At 37.3% G+C, this 21,284-nt stretch overlaps 1 protein-coding gene across 2 annotated transcripts in view; it reads right to left on the reverse strand.

The window, feature by feature from the left end:
• diaph2 (diaphanous-related formin 2) overlaps positions 1-21,284 on the reverse strand; it is a 338,700-nt gene that overhangs the window by 118,730 nt on the left and 198,686 nt on the right. For both annotated transcript variants that reach the window (XM_029511765.1, XM_029511766.1), the window contains exons 20-22: positions 14,425-14,526; positions 11,651-11,890; positions 5,890-6,019 (exon numbers count right to left, since the gene is read on the reverse strand). In XM_029511765.1, coding sequence (XP_029367625.1) covers positions 5,890-6,019; positions 11,651-11,890; positions 14,425-14,526 — 472 coding nt within the window. The remainder of the gene's footprint in view (positions 1-5,889; positions 6,020-11,650; positions 11,891-14,424; positions 14,527-21,284) is intronic.

Consider the following 21,284-nt stretch of genomic DNA (forward strand, 5'->3'; position numbering starts at 1 on the left):
CCTCAACATCTCCTCTGTCATCAGTTTTGTAATTGTTTGTCAACACGTAAGCTTTGAAGTAACTGAAGTTGCTTCAACCTAACATGAAATCTCCAGTTTCAGTCAAAGGCAAAACATCTTTTCCTTAAAACACTTCACATTTCTGCATGAACTCTAGTACACCAGTGTTTGGCTTGAATTATATCCATTTTTCCTAAAGCTACAGCAGCTGACTTTAGGGAGCTCTCTAGCTTGGCATGAGGGAATGTCCTCTCAGCCCCATGATTCCCTGCAACTCCACCGAAACCAAAAGACAAATGATCCCCTCAGTATTCCACCCCATCCAGAAAGGCATTTTGTCGACGTAATACAGAGCCAAGTACTGCGAGGAGTTTAAATGGGAAATGGGCACTGCTTTATTATGCTGCAGTGCCTTGAAATGAATGTGGATAATAGATATATTCACAGTGGTATTAATATCCTCAGAGTTCATCTTTTTTTTTTCTCCCTTCATTTTCCATTTTTTCTCTTACAGGCTCCAAAGTACTTTGCCCTTGGCTATGCCTTATACTAAATAGATTTATGAGAACATTTGTGTCATATTTCCTTTTTTCCCGGATTGTCACGACAGATTGTCACTGCACCACTGATTGAGTGGAATCACCACACAGACTTAGTTCCCATTGTCGGGCCCCACATATTCATCTCTGGGGAGCATTTAACAAGGCAAATTGGCCAATCACACTTCTCTCAAGGCTTTGCCACTGTTATTAAGATGAGGTCAGGGGTATGCAAATAAAAGAAGTGATGACTACAGTCCAAGTATTTTTTAGTCTTTATCAAATAGTTCTTTTTTGGTTGAATATACAGCATATAATTGAAACAGTGCGCACCGTATTGGTTCAGTATTGAGTAGACCCTTATTCGTTGTGTTTCCTTAAAGAAAGAGACAGCGAGATACAAAAAGAGCTCGAGCTGTCCGACCGATGAGTGGTTGGTAGGAACTGCTTTTTAAACCAGTTTAATCAAGATTGATCTGTATTTCTTTTGGGATGTCAATCAGATAAGACACCTGTTTGCCACAGACCTGCCTGCTTCACTGTTTAAATTTAAGGATCAACATAATATTAAATGAATACATCATTAAACTAGCTCATAAATATGAATCGTTACCAGCATTGAGGAAATGCAGTTTCTCTCCTGTGTACTTTCCCGTGCCACTGAAACAATAACTGAAGAGGAGGCCTGAGCCCCTTTTATTTACCTACACCGCCTTCAAATCCTTCACCCCTCAAAGTGATTTATCAGTAGAGATTGAATACGACATGGTGACAGGAGAGGCTACAAATCTCCTGCTGACAGAGACATGGAGCTCACAGTGAAATATGTAGCTTGGATACAAAACCAATAATCAAGGTTAATTTTTTATCACCAGGGGGAGGCAACAAGTTTCATTTGATGAAGGATGTTTAGGACAACAGCCCTCATGTCTTAAAAATAGACCAAATTCTTGATGATTTTTTTCTGATCTGGAACATATTTCTACCTACAAGCTATATTGGAAATTTTAAAAAGAAAATAACAGCAATAACTAAAACGTTTTATGAGATGAGAAACTAAGTGATGACATCAATTTAATCAAAAATTCTGCCAGGGTGGATTGTTGGTTAATGATTTTTTTTTTTTTTTTTTTTTGCTTTGATTTGTTCCACCATGATCAATGCAACTATTTCCAAAAAGCCCATTTATAAGCAAGGCCATAGGTAATACAACCTTATAAATGTGATGTTTTTCATTGTCATAATACAATTTGTTCTTATGACCTGCCAAAAGCATATTTAATATATTTAATAATATTTAAGGGCTAAATTTGCAGTCTTTTACACTTTCTAATACATATACATTTCATGCATCATGCATTGTTGCGACTTTACTGTTCATATATATATATTTATTAAATTATGTATTGTTGTCAAGGGACAAATATTGATTTGGGGCACAGCCAAATATTTGGATTTATTTGTAGCCTTTGTAATGGTGAAAACCTGTTGCGTTTGTGCCAAGGCAAAATTTTCAACAGCATTCAGTATCTAGCTTGAAGATTGTACAATGATAACAAATAGAATTCAATAAGTTGTTTGGGATCCATCTCGCTGCCAGGCTTTTACAAAGATTGTGAGTCTACAAAAATGTAGTCTCTGCTGTAGCTCCTCATTGTGTGGAGAAAAAGAGCTACTGTTGATGCTTGTGAAAAATAATTTCAAGCTCTCGTCCTTGTTGGTTGTGCTGGTTACAATGAATTCACCAGCATTCATCAATCGGTAGTTTTGATAGAAACTATATAGCAGCATTTTCTTCTTTCAAAGACCTCAGGGCACTTCTTCACTGTTCAAAACATGTTAAACAAATAACAATTCAACCTGAAATGAAAGTTTCGCCGAATTTGTGGCGTTTATGGTTTATACAGTTAAAGCACAAAAATTAATCAATAGCTAATTTTTTTGTCTATGATGTATTTGTACACTTATTCTCCGCACTTATACAAACGTTATCAATTTATTTGAAAATAGATAGCTTGATAATTTTATTTTCAGCACATGATATGAAAATCTTCAATACAGGGACTATTGCAAAAAACGAAAGCGCAGTTAGAGAAAAACATTGAAATAAAGGGATATATGAACCAAAAGCAATCGCTTGTTCCTCAGCCCGTTACCAAATTGAACTGCATTACATGAAAACAAAAGACTGAAATAACTCATTGATGGAGGTAATTAATATGTGATGGCCTTGTCACTGTCAAAATTACCAAATTAAAAGTACTGCTCTATATTAGACTTCATTGCATTCTTTTTATACATTAATTTGCTCATAAAGATTTCAGTTACAGTAGTTGTACAGCAGAGCCACAATAATAGTTTAGTTTCCAGCATATTTATGTATATTTTGGAGAAATATTAAAATGGCTGCATCAAAGAAGTAGTTGACTGCATGCTAATTGCCTTCATGAAGTGAAGTCCATGTCTACTAATCTCATTCTCATTTTATGATTTGATCAACTACGATTACTGAAAGTTACACAAATCATACTTTGATCATACTTTGCTTCCACTATGTTATAAAGCAGCGTGAGAAAAGATGCCAGAACAGTGTCAGATGGTAAAGGTTCAATATTGCATCATGCTTCTCACAAATGTAACATGCAGCTATTTTCTGCATTGAAGCCATGTAGCACCAGAAAATTATTAAAAAAAACAGGCCCTCCCCCCTCATCCAGATCAAACATGGAACATCTGCAGACAGCTGCCCCTGCCTCCTTACATAATAATGTGAAGTTTAATCAAAAATGGCCCTAATACAGATAGTATTTGATAATGGCGGAATCCTAAGAGAGAGGAGAACTCTCCTGTGGGAACTTCATTACATGCCGAACATAGTTATTGTTAACCTCGAGCTCCATCAGGCCACGATTTCCTCTCAGGCATGTCAACGGACAGATGTAATAAGATACACAATAGTCTTTTATATGATGACCAAGCTTTTTAAAAAGATAAAACTGATATCTTTATATAGTGTTTACATCTAAATAAATAGATAGAGAGGTAACGCTATACAACACGTGCACAAAACACACAAAATATGTGTTTTGACCATAGTGACACTGCGGGCAAAAACAGAATATGTTTGTTAAAATGTTTTGGTCGGGGTCTTTTTGTCAAGCATGAGCAATTGCTTTCACACTGCAGTTAAATGTGCCAGTGATCCATTTCATATGAACATATATTTAGGGAGGTAGCAGCAGATATATGCATTCATTCAGAATAAAAGCACTGAAACAGGCTGTTATTGCTACATGGAGCCATTATCACTAAATGCTGCAGAAGGCCACTAGACAAAAAATGGAATCACCAGTGATGCAATTAACAATAATTAGGAATCAAATCAATGCACCACTTTGAATGTGAATGCACCACTTTTGTTTGTGAACATAATTAAATTAAATAACAATTGCGTCAAGATCAAGATAACAGCAAGGTGGCAATCCAATTTCTTCCACAAACTGTGCACTGGAGGACAAAATATGAAGCAGGCAATGAATGGAAGGAAAATTATGATTTTCTAGGCCAATTATTTAGGCCTGATTACATTTATCAATGAGGAATATTTGTAGTAGATGGCAGTTTGACGACATTGGGATCAAACCACGTCATCGTGTCACAGCGCGACGGTAGCAGGCTTTACACAGATTCGATCACACGTCATTTGTGTTGGTATTACACAAACATTTACTTAATGTATTACTTAAACAGTTGAATTTTTTAATATGAATCCCATGGCAACATCTAATAATATTTTAAATCAGCAGTAATGATCTTCCAAACTGGGGGTACTTAATAAATTACAGTCAGTATTTTCTGTGCTCTTTCAAACACACATACAGGTTGAGTGGAACAAGCAATCTAACCATTCAAAGCACTGCTCCGCCAGATATGAACCATGAGACATGCATGTTAATTAGAAATGTGGAAGAAAAAAAAGCCTCCATCAGAGGAGACTATCATGTGAGAGTGGTATTTGACCTCATGTAAAGAATGTTCCGTGAATAAAGGAACCATTAATACATTTTTCTTTTGGTCATGATACACAAAGCTTGTAGAAGAGCTAATGATTATGGGAAAATGTTTCTGTGATGCTGGACTGCTCTTCCAGATTTAACAGCACAGACAGAATAAGGTGTGTGCATCATTTTCAATCACTTTGTGACACAAATGCCTGTGAGATATGCCTTGGCTCATTTCTCTAAAGTACTAAAATAAACATGCCAGTCACAGTAACGTATATGGAATTAAAAAGAAGTGGTGGATGCTTTTGTACTACAAAGAAAAGAAATTAACTTATTTTAAAACTGTAATTCAACTCTTTCAGTGTCTTAAAATATCACAGTTATAGTATTCACAATTTGATCAGTTGAAAGTATCAGTATCCTATTTATCTTTCTGAAAGTAAACTTTTACTCTTGTCATCTCTTGAATAGTTGGATGATTATGTGGGAGAGTCATTTAATTTTTGGCCTCAGTCAGTTAACTGACTTCTCCTGTAATGATTAACTGTCATAATAGGACAATGTTGGTATAATTCAAAAATGGTACTTATAGACATCTAAATATATACAGAGCACGAAGACTATTCAGTGCACTTACACAATGGTTGGCAGCCTCAGTCAAATGCATAATTAACTGAATTAGATTAAATAACCAATTATGAGACTAACAAAGTAAATAAGCCTGCAGGGATTCCACCCAATGCCTGAGTATGGAATTAGAGTGGAATTAGTTTATTGACAGGCTGAATGACAGTTTGGTCAGACATACAGCTCTATTTTTGTCACGAAGAGAGACCTCTAAACGTCATTAAAGGATGAAAAAGGATGAAACTAAGTAAAGTGTAAAAATGTGTTGGAAATAAAAAATAAATTCTTGATTAAATTCAACTGTTCCAATTCAGGGTTAAAACTGTGTTGCATTTATGGATGTAACAGTGAAGTCCTTAGTGCCCAGACTGTAGAAATTACCAAATAATGCGACTTATTCATTCATTTTCAACTGCTTATCTATTAAGGTCATCTGGGTGCTGGAGCCAATCCCAGCTAACATTCCTGGCAAGGGTGGGGCCACCCTGGACAGGCGGCCAGCAGGACCGACATACAGAGACAAACACCCACTCCCACTCACCTTTGGACAATTTAGAGTCACCAATCAACCTACATGTGCATGTGTTTGGACTGTGGGCGAAAGCTGGAGTGGCGGAGGAAACCCACACAGGCCCGGGAGTCCAACCCAGAACCTTTTTCACTGCGAGACAACGCTACTCACCAACAGTCCGACATTCTGCATTAAGACACCAACATACCTTTGCTGGCACTCTCCACATGCTCCAGTTCCTCAGTAAATCTCAACATCTCCACGTGACTCTCCTCACACTTCTCAGCCAGAAAATGAAGAAGTGTTGTGTTCTGACTGATGGATTTAGTGTCTCGCAGCTAAAAAGAAAAAGAGAAAATGTCAGATAAACCCACATTCTTATATTCATTCATTTCTCAAAAAATACTACACGGGGGTTTAATGACTGCTATATCTCTGTTGAATTATCTGATCTACCCAAACATTTAGAAAAATCCAATCCATTTGGCAATAATTATGAGGCTCAGTGAAGCCACAGAGAAATACAGTACGAAGACCATCTAAATCACAGAGCAAATTAATTGACAAAAAACCCACAACCGTTGCGATGCAAGTGCATATCCTAATGAACTGTGCAAGTACGAGCTCTCTACCTACACCTTCTGCACAGTCTGTCTGATAAAGGTGTAGTAAGTCCAGTTTGACCTGCAAGACGTTTCTGGAGGCAAACGTTTTGAGTTCAGCAGAAGATATAAAATCCAAACGAGATGAAAGTAATGCCTGTATTCCTGAGTCGACTAGAAGAAATAATGTCACGGCATATCCTGCAGAAATAAAGAAAGTCTGTATGTCTCTCTTTCAAAAAGCTGGTGATCAGAGCAAAAATGCACATTACTTTAAAATACATTCCAGTCACACTTTTAACAGCAGCAGATAATTTGTTTTTGAAATTGAACATAAATGTAATTGTAGATGTTGTGATTGATAAAAGCAAAATAACAGTGACGTCCTCTTTGAGTCATGGAGACTATAACTATCTCTTGATGATTTAAAATAAAGTGAAATGGTTATGAAGCTAATTTTAGTAGTTGAAATGTGTTTTTTACTTTAAATGTGAACATGCGTAATAGCTACTTGATGGGAACTAGTAAGATCACAAACAAATTTCAGAAATGAGTCTAGTTGTGCCCTCTGAGGAATACAGCAACAAAGTACATGGCCAGCAAAATAAGGATCTGCATGTATTAGGCACCACTTAATGGTTGAGTCAGTATCAAATGAGGGACTGGATAGAAACTGTGCACGAAGAGGACATAAAATAAAGCTATATTATGATGAGACCTGCAGTGGCAGGTTTCCTCATCCAATTACAGACAGCTAAGCAAAAACAAACACATGCCTTTAGAATACATATGCGCTTAAAATGATACCACAACCATGAACATGAAAGAACAGCGAGCCAGAAGGTTCTGAATGAAACAAACACTTTCCTGTGTTTGCATGTGTCTGATTTCATAGACAGGAGCCAGTCTCCACATCAGCGCATAGGAAGCTTGTTCCGTATTCATTCCCCACTGCGATTGCCATGCTGTTTGAATGGCATGCTGGGAAACCTAATTAGCACAACCTACCTCTGTGTACTCATACTGATTATATCTGTGCTATAAACAGCCTGCAGTATGACATCCTCACACATGCACATGAAAACACAAGTGTGTACGCGGTCACACACTCACACATCTTTAGGTAACCGTTACAATTACAGGAAGTGCAAGATCTGCCCTTACACACGCACACAGGCACACCCTTTTAGACCAGCATCAATCATTTGTGCACATTTGGTAATCACAACTTAATTTTATGGATTTAAAATTTTCATTTGTTTGTTGTTGTGCCCAAACCTGTCACACTAAAAAAAGTGTATGTCTGGTAAGCCAATCCCAGCTGCTAATTAATACTAGTGATATACAATAGAGTGAACTGTGAAAAAGAACTGTGAATATTAACAACCAGCTCTGACTGAAACAATAATTATCGTATTGTAGTACATCTTAAATCTTCAGTTTATTATATAGTCTCCATTGTGTCAGTAATAAAATGTAATTGAAAGACATGGCTTTAACATCAACCAATGAAGCAGTTGATTAAACTATTTAAATATGTTTCTGTGCTTTGAATTATATTTTATGTTCATAACTGTATCTACATAAAAAAACTGAGCTTTAAGACAATGCATATTACGCTGACAGTGGCATCTTTTGCAGAAAAAAAATAAAAAATTAATATTAAAAACAAAACAGTTAAAGTTAATTCATAGTCAAAAAAGGAAAAGATACTGTTGTGTTAAAATAAAATGTTCCAGTAGTGTAACACATTCAGTTGAAGTTGTAGAGGCGGGGGTTCCCTTGGTAAAACCAAAGGCACTGATGTTGTTTTCACACTATTTTACATCGGGAATTTCAATCAGTGCAGCTTTAAGGTATCGTGAGAACTGTGCGTCTGGTTGTGCACTATCTGGACTGTTTGTATTGAGCTGTTCTTCGCCAAAGCCCAGGACCATCTGTTATCCTAGTCCATCCCCTGTCCTGGCTATTTCAAAGTTTGTACTAGAAGCTGAAAGTGGAAAGGGCTTTTACCAACAGAGTTCTTCAGCTTTGATATACAAGAGCTTAGGCTACCGTAAGGCTACCTTAAGTTTCACTTCAGATCTTTTCTTTAAAACACCCATATACAGACCATTCAGAGAGTCATTCACAACACCTCAGCTTTTTCAGTGTCTGTTATGCTGAAGCATTATTCCAAAATACAAATAAAAATCTAAATAGAATTTTAGAAATTGCAGCAAATTTACTGAAAAGAAAAGAATAAAAAATGACATTGGTGTAAGTACTTAACTGTTGCCAAAACTCTTGATAAGTGCCAAAAATTTCTTTTAATGATCTTTGAGATGTTTTGGCACCTTGATCAGCATCCACCTGCAAATTTACCTGACTGAACATAATGTGGAGAAGCACACACTTAGGTCTCCAGCTGACAGTGAGTCAGAACAGAATCCAAAGCAAGAGGTAGAAACTGCCTGCAGAGATAGACAGGATTGCATCAATGCATCCTGTTTTCATTTTATCATTATGACTTATTGAGTGTTGATTTACAGAAACAAAAAAAAAAAAAAAAAAAAAAAAAAAAAAACACTGAAGGTGTCACTTTTTGTGTACTGTGAAATTAATATTTTTTTATCTTGCTGCCACTACTTACACGTTATGTTTTAATGAGAGAGCTCAGTGTTATTTGTGTAAAGCCGCTCCTTCAAATAAATATGTCCATTTGAAGTCAGTGGAAAATCATTCTTCATTACAGTGTTCCTGAAAGAAAGTACTGAGCACTGATGTCATTAAATCCTACATAACATAAATTGCCCTGAGGTATCATTATTCCCACATCCCTCTACAGATACTACCATACATTACAAAACATGGGGTACTCCGATTGGTATATTACAATAAACTCCACTTTTTTCTATGTTGGAAATAAATAAATAAAACAATAATTAGTTAATAAGTGAAGACGTAGCAATGGGAACAAAGAGCCCTCACAGTAACAAAGGGATTGTCTGTCTGTGATTTCTCAATTTAACTTAACAGGGTAGAGACACTATATACTGGCACATATAACTTAATATTATGTGATCTGAGAAGAAGAAAAGAAGGGCGTTAATTAAAAAAAAAACCCAACAACAACAACTTCTGTTCTGTGCATTCAACAACCGTAGAGATCACCTACTTCCTAATACAAACATAGTTGCTGAAGACATCAGCAACACAATGGTGTTTGGAGGAAAATTTGAATTTTTTTCATTTTTCAAAGCAGGACACAATATCACACTAATCCCTGGTAGGTGACTTCTTAGCAAGTCAAGTGCCTTCATAGCCTGCTCTGTTCTACTTCAATTGAACTAAATCGTTGCCATGTGGTAACGATACTATAAGTGCAAGTGCAAAAACACTTGCATATGAGGTTAACAATGGTCTTGTTGCAATTTGTTCATAGGTTCTTCTTCACAGAATGACATCATGAAGTCCACATTTCACTGCTGCCTGAGTGGATGTGACCGAGCGGTCTCCCAGGAGATTTGTGTCCTTGGTGGGGCGAGGGGCTGCAGTGGAGGGCTGAAGGTGGGCCAGCTTGTGCCCTTCCTGTTGCAGCTCATTCCCGTCATCAACGTCTTCCTCCCTGATGAGCCAATTAGGTACCCTAGACCTGCTACCCAGGGGGCCATTTACTTGATTGACTAAAGTGAGAAAGCAGACTTTTTTCCTTGTCCATCAATAATGGCCCAATCAGCCCCCTGAGGCATTACCAGCCCCTACACTGACACTCCTCAGTGATTCAGTCAGCTTGCAGAAATTCCAAAGGCACGCTGGATACACCATACTAAAACCCTTTTCACACATGGAACTTGCAAAACTGCTGAAGCTTCAAATATGCATGTAAGGCGGTGGCTTATGGCCCTCACACTTAGGTCACCCTAATGGAAAAAGCCGAGCTTCAAGTGTTTTTACATGACGTGACTGATCCATTTGACATAAATCTGGAAGGGATATCATTTTTGTTTTTTTTTACTTATTTTCCTCTTGTGATATTGAGACACTGAGGATAATGACTTTGAAAAAGATGTGTTAAAAAAAAACAAACAAAAAAAAAAAAAAAACATAAAAAGCATAAATGATGTATTTTGCTACTTTTTTCAGTTGTTAATCCCTGCAGCTTGCTTGGCAAACACAGGAATTGCACAGAGGAGGATTGCCCCTGCATCAGCACCCCCACGAGTTCTCAGAGAACTCCGTCGGCTGCCCGATAAATATTGTCATAATTTTTAATCGGCAGCTAGATGAGATGATAATATTGTGCTACGCAACAACATGGTGCCAAATCTAGTCACAAGCGACACCACAAAAAAGTCAAATTAGTTTGGCCCTCAGTTAAATAGTATCTGTTCACATGCAGCTCATTTTGTAGATATACAATATACATGCTGGATCTTTATCCTATAAAACACTGGCATTAAGAAATGTTGAATATTAATAGTGACTTGGTGGCAGTTGGTAAGATTTTTTTCTGTGTGGAAAAGTTCCATGGAGGGTTTTCCTAATCTGTTTTACTCCCAAAGATGTATGATACAATTTATGTAATTTAAATTATTTGAATCTGCCATTTTTTTTTTCTCAGAGAGGAGAATAAATGTGACATTTAGGATTAATACACGACTGTCTTTTTAATGCAGTTTGCTGGAAAAAACCTATTTCAGCATATATTCCAGTTTTTGCATATAAATAATTAATAATTATTTTCCTACAACATGTTGCAACGTGTGACACCACCATGCTGTTGTTGCATTAGGTTCTATTCAGGAATCCAAGCTTAACACCCTGTTTCCATTGTGACATGAGTAACCCCAGCTTTGTCTGCAGTGGGGCTGACATTTGCTTCTGTTACCTTTGCTTAAGGAAGCTTCCTCTGAGAACATAGTTCAGGAGTCTTGCCTCACTGTGCATGTATGTGTGTCTGTGTGTGTGGAGCTGAACAGATCTGCTTCAAGAGCTTTGTTGTGCTTAGTGTTGCTGTGTGTGCATGGCAGCCAGTCCTCTCTTCACACCTTTGCATGGTGTGATTTACCTGGCAATGAATATCGATGCTGCTTTTGCTGGCTTGAGTTCCATGTCTCAAAGTTTGTTTCATTTGTTGTTGCATTGGAACCCTTTTTATCTGATTGTTTCTGAATTCTTTATTGGAACAAACTAATCCTATGGTGTTTGTATCGACGTACTTTAAATCTTTGGGTCTGTACTGTGGCATTTTGATATATGCACATGCACCGGCATTAGTTTATAATGTGAATCATGTCTACTACCTAAAATCAAATCATGTTTTCAAAAATCTTCTTTCATATTAACTTCAAGTTTCAAATATTTTCACACCATAATTTCTGTTACCTTGCAGAGGAAGCTGATGTTAAATCCAAATGTCTGGGCATTCCTTGATCCAGCATTCATGTAATTGCCGACCAGCAACACCAACTCCAGGAGCCTTTTGAAGCCCTCACTCTTCTTCACCTCCTCACAGGCAAATGTCACATTCATGATGTCTGGCCGGATGTTGTTCACCTGCTCCTCGAATGTCAGCTTGAACAGGATGCCATTGAGACGCGGCCGTAGGAGCTTTACTGAACTCATCTGAAAACAATGTGATGGAAACAGTTAGCGTTGGAAACAACCCAGAGTAGCCAAGTGACCAAGGTTCAGTGTAACAGCAACTTGTTCAGCCTGCAAGAAACTGGAAATGAGTACAGTTTGTTTAGTTTTCAGCTCAGGACTTCAGCTCCATAGTACGTTTCTACTACAATGACAACTTTATCATTTCTGAAGGAATTTTCTATAGAGACAACTCTCACATGGCCACGTATGATCATTGGCACATATTTTTCAAAATAAATGCCAAATTCTGTGCAGGTTAATAGCCAGCCAATCTATATATATATATATATTTTTTTTTTTTTTTTTTTGATTCATTCTAATCAATTATTCCAGTTTTTTCTCCAAAATGTTCCCATGTAACACGACTCCCTCTGTAAGTATATAATCCTTTGTTTCATTTGAGCCAGTCTTACATATGTAAGTCAAGAAACCTAAACAGGCCAATGCAGAAAATAATGTTTATAAATCTTTTTTCAAAGGTGAACTGCAAAAAGGCACAAAGAGCTTCAAATTACAGTCCCCAATCATCATGACTCCTCACAAGCTTTATAAAAAGCATTGTCAGCCACACATTGCCACATTAAGTTTTCATATTCCTACAGTAGATATATATGTAAAAAAAATAAAAAAAAATAAAAATCCTATAGATCATATGCGGCACTTTCCAGCATTGTCATGTTGAATCACTCGTGTAATTACAGCTGTGACTAGTTTTAATGAAGTGAAAATCAACTACCCTCGTTTGCAAATCGGATTAACCTGTTTCCTGCCTCATTCCTGACTTTCATATGGATAAGAGAGCCACCTATTAAAAAGATTTGTCATGAATAAATAACAGCCCCAATCAATACTTGTGGGCTTGGGAATGGAATCACTGAAGCCAAGAATAGGAAAAAAATAAAAATACCCCAAACAAGAAAAATGGGGGGAAAAAAGATATGAAAATGAGAGGGAATTAAAACAAATAGGGTTTTGGCTGTAAGACGTGTGGCAGAGCGGCAACCACAGACACATTCTACAGATTGCTGCATAATCCTGTGCTTGAAGGCAACCTTCAGATCCAGCCAATAATGTTTCATTACTATTTAAACGTATTCATCGGTATGGGCAAGTCATCTGTGACACAACAGCCCCCCCACCTCACCACTAGCATTCCCACCCACCTAAATTGCTGCCGTGCACACATATGCATACATGCTCACACATATACACTCCCCTCCCCTCTCCCTCACTTGAATTGATTCCTATAAGGAGAAATCACAATGAAAGTGAGCACGGTGGTGACAGCTCTGGCAGAGAAAAAGCTGGAACATGGCTTATTTCCCAGGGGAACTAAATAACTCTGTATTGAGAAGCTACTTCATCAGTTCGGAGGTATATGATCACAACATTGATAACATCATGAAGAAAACTATCACCCTCTGCTTCATTAAATCTCATAGGCAAAAAAAAAAAAAAAGAAAAAGAAAAAAGCCTTTAGAGTGAAAAGAATAACCTGAGAGACGGGGCACATCTGCAACCCTTGGATCAAATTGAACATACCTTTTTCAATTTCTGTAATGTACCTCTCTGATCTTGTTGCAAAATTAAGATCACACTTACCTTCACAGTTCCTGAAAGTTCTGGGTATTCACTTGGCAAATGGATGGTGAGAGCAGTTAATTAAAACGCAATTACAGTTGTAACTAAGCGGAAAGGTCAGAACAGCATGATGATATATTTTCCTTCTATTTAAAAAGATTTACAGTGCGACACTTCAACCTGTCATACGCTGTGTCATTCTTTAAATAAGGAACATAGATTAATTGATAAAAACCATATTTGTGAAGACTAAAAATGTGTTTCTTTTAGTTATTGAATGAAAAAAAAAAAAAAAAAAAAAGTTGCTTAATCTTGCTTAATCTAAACGTGTACAGCCATAAAATAATACACTGGGAAAAACTTTACATTATCAAATACAGCTATAATTAAATGTTAATTACACAGAAATCGGCAGACAATCCAGCTGTTTTTAATAACCTAAACATATTTTCTAATGGTAAAATCTGCAATACATTACCCCAAGTATTATTTATCCAACCACAGCAAAATATTTTGACAGATTGTAAATCAATTTTGGGATTGGGAAGCATCACCAAGATGGCTAACTGCAGTTGTATGCTTTTCAAAGAACTTTATGACAGACATGATTCATAGCCTTAGGGTATTATTTTATCATGAGACAACACTGACAGTTAATGTCAAAATATGGCTGAGTTCTAAATGCTAAATCCTAATCAGAAATGAGTGAACTGCGTCAAAAGTGCTTCTCTTTTAATTACAGTCTATGACATTACTTACATTTCCAATTTTTTTTTTCAGTTTCTGCTTTTATCAAATATATCTTTTATGCTTTAGTTAGATATTTTAATTAAACATTAGTACAACTCATGGGGATGTATCCATTTAAATTATACATTTATTAATTTCATGGCCCTAACTAAACCGATATTCAAAAAGGAAATTATACTCACCACAATACCAAACTGCTCCGACTCTACTAGCTCTTCATATTCACCCTTTAGTTCTGCTAGTGCACTCAGCTCTTTCTGCTCAGGCAGGTTTTTTATCAGGTTCTACAAATGGGAGAGTACACAAACACAAACACAGGGAGATACTGTTAATGCAAATATCATTATCTGTACACATAAGGATAAACATCACCTCACTCTAACACTGTAGGTCTGTAAAGCAAAGAATGAACCTGCTGATTGTATCTCTATTCAACTTACCTGATTAGCTAGCAGTTTCAAAAAAAACAAAAACAAAAACAAAAACAAAAAAACCTTTTACGCACTTTTCTGGAGCGATGGCAGAACAGACACTCAGTTTTAAGGCATCTTGTGTGCTTGTAAATTCATAATGTAGATATTAAATGAAGGAGTTCTTTTGTGTTTTATAGGTCTGAAAACAGACACATTTTACTCCATATATGCATTTTTAGCAAACCAGATTGCATTGTGTCAGAATGCATGGAGGTTTGCTGCTAGTCTAGTAGCAGATAAGGTCACATAATCACTGCTCACTGCTGGCTTGGTTTACTGCGACAGTAGTGGCCCTTAGACAATTACTGAACATGTCTGGGACCTTCAGATGCCTGACCTTCTACTGAATTATTCACATCACCTTGCAATTGCCTTAAAAATACATGCAACGGGTTTGCCATTAATTTTCTACATCTCTATTTAATTGTCCTTGTAGAAGCAGGGAAAAAATAATAATAAAAAAGACAATGCTGCTAGTGGTGAGGTTGAAGATTAGGATGAAAATGAAGAAGATAATGGGAGGGACTGTGTTTTCTGTAAATGTTAATTGTTTGTGTGAAGGTCAGCCAAGTTAATAAAATTGACCACAACGACTTTTCCCATCTTTTTCCTCAGAGGAGAAGAGGAAGGGGTGCCCTTTTCCAGGTCTTCACAACGCGTCCTCCCCCATTAGCTTCCCAAATTTATTCAGGGGGAGCAGACTTTGCGCAGGGTCACGTGGACAGATGAGAACTCAAAAATGGAAAACAGAGAGGAGACAGCTATTTGGCCACAAGCCTGGTTGACCACTTTATAGACTTCAGTAGTCATTGTGGGCACCATGACCGTAGTCTGCCACCCAGTAATGATGACATCTCTGTCCTTCCCTCAGGAGCTCAGCAAAATAAAAAGCAATATAAAAAAAGTTAGCCATGATGCAGGTCTGGTCCCAATTAGGGTCTGCAGCAAAGAATGGGGCCTTAGTAATAAATGCTTTTGATCATATCAGCAGAAACAGAAAAGACAGCTGATGATATAATAAAATAAATATCTATGTAATTGGAATTGTACATTGGAGCTAGATGACGACTGGACAGAATGTGTCTAGCCAATAGATCAGCAGTGCACAATAAAGAGGTTTAATGTTGCTAATTATTCACTCATGACCTTTCATGAAGAAACACTTCCTGATGTTGTTTAATAAAACTAATGTATATGGGAGACATATAGGCTTTTTTAAAACTTCTGTTCAGAAATCCAACTTTAACTGTTAACTGAAAAGACAAATAGTTCTTAATGAAATACATAGCATAAACTGGATAAAGATGTTCCTATTAAATAATATAGAAATATACTGCTTTCTTTAACTTCTTTATATCATGATACAGGCAAGTGGACACCAGAAAGTGAAATCAGGAAGGGCTCAGGTAAAACTCACAGTCTGTGAGTTCGTAAGTTGACAAAAACTCTCTAACGTGGAACGGATTCAGGTCATACAGAAGACTCTCACACACACGACAAACCAGTCTACCACAAGAGGAATGGGGCGCACACAAATAAGGGGAAAATGAGCCACAGATGACTAACATTAGGGCGGAGACCCAATGACACAGGTGGGAAGACTGGGGTATGACATAGGCTTCAAAATAAAACAGGAAGTAGACAACACACCAAACTAAGATCCCAGTCATCAGACAGCAAGACTAGCTGGAGAGATTATCAGGTGAAACCAGGTTTTCTTCCATGTTGTGACAAGTTGTGCCTTTTTCAAAACTTCACTAACGAACAGCTTATTCGGTATTCTTTATAAAACAAACAGTAAACCATTCATCCATTACTATAGTTACTGTTAACACGGTGGCAAATCCAATTGATTTGATTCTTATTCCCTGCTACCGCTTCCTGAGCAAAGAGCGAAAGGACAATTATTGATGCATTTTAAAGCCAACACATAGTGCTTCTTTTACAGCCCCTTTTCCGTGGAACAGTCTCTTTGTCCAATACTTTTTCTGCATTCCATCCCCTGAAATTGTGCTTTTAATACCCAGGCATCCAGAAATTCATGGTGACAGGCAGTTTACAAATACACATACATACACCGCAGCCCATTCAGACCAATCGATAGATTTCCTAAGGGGACCTCTGTGATTACCTGCAGAGTGAATATAATGTTCTGAAAATGGTGAAATTATTCAAAAATATTACAGAATGTCAACTGCTGTATGCGACAATAAAAAAAAAAAAACACTTAAGGAAGGAGAAAAGTTAATGAAAAATCCAATCCACCTTGTGCTTGTCATTTCATTTGTCTGTCATCTTGTTAATTATCAGAAATCCAACAGAGCACAATTGACACAAAGGCAGCACCATATGTGAGACATTGTGGGAGACCGGGTGATGATGCTGGGCCAGACTCTGCACCACAGGCCACCAGACACACACAGCAGTCTAGGAGAGATTACTGGAAATATGCTAGCAACACCACACATTCATTTACAGCCTTGGGCAGAGATGAAGGAATTACATATCAGCACATGTGCCAAGATACGACTGAGTACTCACAAAATAGCAAACAGCAAAACTGGTTGTTCAGGTTTAATAAATTCAGGCATCTAATAAATACGGCTTTCTCATTGTCAAAAAAACAAATGTATATTGTTGGATGTCTGAGAAAAATTGATATATTCATTACTGGAAAATTGCCGACTACACATTTCCTGGATAAATGTTTATGGCTAATTCGATGATAGTAGGAATCGAGCTGTAGATATTAGTGGGAACTGAGGCCATTTCTCTGCCCTGCTGCTATGTTCTATTGCACGTACAATGTTATAAATTTGAATTTTGCCACTGACAGTACAAGTAGCAACTCAAAGACATGTTTAGTTCAGTGAAAACATTCTGAGTTCATGTGTCAAATACATTTTAAGATTTGTTTCAAGATCGTCAACAGTGATGTTTTTCAGTGAATCTAATTGCTCAGAAATGCACCTAAAGTCAGAGCATTACATTTGTCCTACCATTCAAACAACAGCACTGGATTTGTTATTCTTCTGCTGCCATAGTTCAAAGGCTTTTCACTGCTCCAGTAGTGCATATTTGTATCTACGTCCCAATTGTGATGCTGTATATACTTCATTCAATCATGTGCTCAGTTTGAAAAAAACTGTCACAATTTATACCCAAACCAGCACATTTAATTATTTCCATCAACAAGTAAACATGTAGGCTCGCTGGTCAAAATGTGGTCAGTTTCCATTATTTGAGTGAATAGAAAGGTTACTTAGTCGTTTTTTGGATTCTGAAACAGATTAGGTTATCATTGCACACAATACTAAATCTATTTATTATAGATTTACTGTCAGCAGGCCAACTCAAGGACTCAGACAGCCTCATAACACCGGTACCGGTGTTTTCCCCTCACATTCACTTGGAGCTGTATATTTTTTGGGGTATAAAAACTGTACCAAAAAAATAATAATAATAATTTCACAGCAATAAATATTGTCAGAATAGCTCCTCTGCTGCAACCCAGACAACGAACAGTCTGCACTTGAGGTACGGGGGCAGTTGCTAGGCTAACGGAGAATGTAAAAGTAATGAGATATAGGTTACGGTTCACTAAACGTTTGTAGAAGATGACAGTAACTGCAGGGCTTTCACTACCATACTTTGATCTCTGCCGCCGTCAACCAGCATCCAGTGAATCAAGTTCAGAGTTTCACGGCATGCCAAGTTAATACACTTTAAAAAAGGAGAGTTAAGCATCATTTAGGCATAAACTGAATCACACAGTTTACAGCAGAGGAAGCTGGTGAAGTCAGAGTGCTAGTGAGGCAACAAGAGGAGTCTGAAGCACAAATATTCAGCATTCAAAAACAGATGATAATGAAAATATTTATGTGCATACCTAGTGTCTTGAGTAATAAGTGGTTTATCATCTTTGTTATGCAGTGTCCATCTTTCTGTCTATCTAAAATTCCTAATTTACCACCAGCACAATGTTTGATACTGAGAGTACAGAGAATGATTATTCTCAATAATAATGCCAAAATTTTACAGATAACCAAGAAGCCAGAAGAAATTGAATGATATCGTCAGACAGTGTGATTAGCAGTTTAAAAAAAGCTACAATGTAGAACAGACCTTATTCAGTGAGTCGGACCCAGAGCATAAGCATGGCTTTCCTCCCTGTTGTGCTCCCTGATCAGAGGTGGCCTAAGTGCTGACCGCCCAGGTGGGAGGTGAGGTAATGGCTCACATGTATCCATTTCAACTGGAACATGAAGACAGTTTGATCCGATGATTGAGAAAGTGCAGCACTGAAGCTGCATATGATTTCTGCCGCTTCCTTATTATTCAGCCCTGTAGCCGTATTGTGATTTGTCCAGAGGCATTACCAAAAAAATGGTCTAAAAGATACAGCCAGCAGCTCATAGTGACTCCTGCACTTTGCAGCGAGTGTCTAACAGTATGCACCGATGGATTTATGAGATGTTTCTTATTCAGGGTTTCAATTACATAGTTGTTGTAACCACTGCCCTGTTTGCATCACTTGTTATCCTTGTTTGTTTGCTGAATCCAAATTGTCTGAGGCTCGGCTGTTTCGTCAGCACGTTGAGTTCAGGTGATTACGAAATGTAGGAATTTGAGTGCAGTGCTGCTTTGTACACATTATTATGCACTTTGAATTGAGTGGCCCGTTTAATGTGTAATAGGATGCTCGGTCCACCAATGGATTTGTGAGACATTGTAAAGCCCTTTAAATGTGCTGTCTGTGCTGTTTTAGTAAAGCACATCAGGTTACTTTTTTTTTTTTAAATCCTCCTGTGATCTGGTCAACTTTGTGATCTGACATTTGACGTTTGAAAGCGTAATAACTCGGAGTAACAAAACACATAACTGGGAGGAAACACAGACCTTCACCAGCACTTGAAAATTATTATTGTTTTAATTTTGATTTATTATTTGAAATTTAATAGATACTGCACACTTTTTTCTATAGTAGAAATGGGTTAACCATGAAAGAAATGCTTTTAGTAAGAAGCGTTGAAGCCTGTTGTCACACAAAATTATGAGAACTCAAATGGCACCAAATGTTCGGAGCGACCCAAGTGACAACAAACCTCCATGGGCATTTGAAAAAGCACAAAACTAAATCACACATCAAATTGCAAATGTGATAGTTGTAAGAAAGATTGCAATTAGATATTTTCCCCAAATTACCCGGCCTTGGTTTGAAACGAGTCAGTCAATAAAGCTTTTCTCTGAACAGCTCAGTCTTTGTTGGTGTGAGTTAACTGAAGGAACAAAGAGGAACGATCCCCTGATGTGTAAAACACAAGTCAAGTAAAAAGTGCTCCACTAACTGGTTAGCGGTTTCCAACAAAGACAGAAGACGAGCCATTTCTACTGTGTGCTTGACAGATGTGATTTTCTCCTTTTAATTTATTTTCTCTGCAATTTTGTGAGACAGCTTTGCGATGAAGAGCAACGTGGGACTGCTCACTCCCTACAGTGACATCTCAGCAGGCTCCCTGCCTGGCTCACGGTGAACCACTGAGGACTTCAGTTTGAATCAGTGACACACACACACACACACACAGAAGTGGGCCTTAACATATATATATATATAATATATATATATATTTTTTTTTTTTTCGGGGATTGAGGGGGGTTCAATGGATTGGAGAAGTGGGCCTTAACACACACATATATATATATATATGTTAAGGCCCACTTCTCCAGTCCATTGAACCCCCCCCCCCCCCCAATCCCCGAAAAAAAAAAAAAAAAAAAAAAAAAAAACATAAAACAACATTATGTGCAATTAACCTATTTTGTTTGTTTGTTTGTTCCTAAATAAGCTTGAGAATCAAAAGGAAAAAAAATACTTCACACAATAGCTTGTGGGTGTAGACAACATCTATCTTAAACAAAAGGTTACTATCAGATATCTGGAATTATGTGGAACAAAACCTATCAAGTTGGATTTTGGTTTACAAGAATGGATGCAGTTTTGATAGCTCCTGATGCCTTCTGATTGAATGTTTTCAGTTTGCTTATTTTTAATTAAAAAAATGTAAACTACATATTAGCTGTTCAGTTAAGATCAGAGGTAAAGTATTTTCAATTACACTACATGTTTTATCCTGTTAATGCAACAATTTAAAAAAATGAACCCAATATCAGAGCAGTTACTTAATTGAGAAAAAAGAGAAATCATCCAAAGGGATCTGCAAATCTTGTCTCAAAGGTAAATATGTTAAACATTAAACATCAGTCAGACAAGCTGCTGTAGTGTTACAGAATCCACACCCTGCCAAAGCACACAAACAACTCAAATCTCACTACGAGCAAAGCTACAGTGACAGACTGACAGGCAACAAACTGAGTGTGACAGATTCTAAAATCGCATTAAACTAAATGAGAAATGGAGTTTGAGAGAAAGACACAAACACAATGAGAGAGTAGGGAAAGGGCTGTGAGAAAGAGAGATGGGGGGGATTAATTTGAGGGTTGGGGCTGGAAACCTGACAGACTTAGTGTGACATTAAATTTGTCTTTTAGGAGGAAATATGGATGAATTT

This window comes from Echeneis naucrates, chromosome 10 (genome assembly GCF_900963305.1).
Source record: "Echeneis naucrates chromosome 10, fEcheNa1.1, whole genome shotgun sequence".
In the NCBI taxonomy this organism is placed as follows: domain Eukaryota; kingdom Metazoa; phylum Chordata; class Actinopteri; order Carangiformes; family Echeneidae; genus Echeneis; species Echeneis naucrates.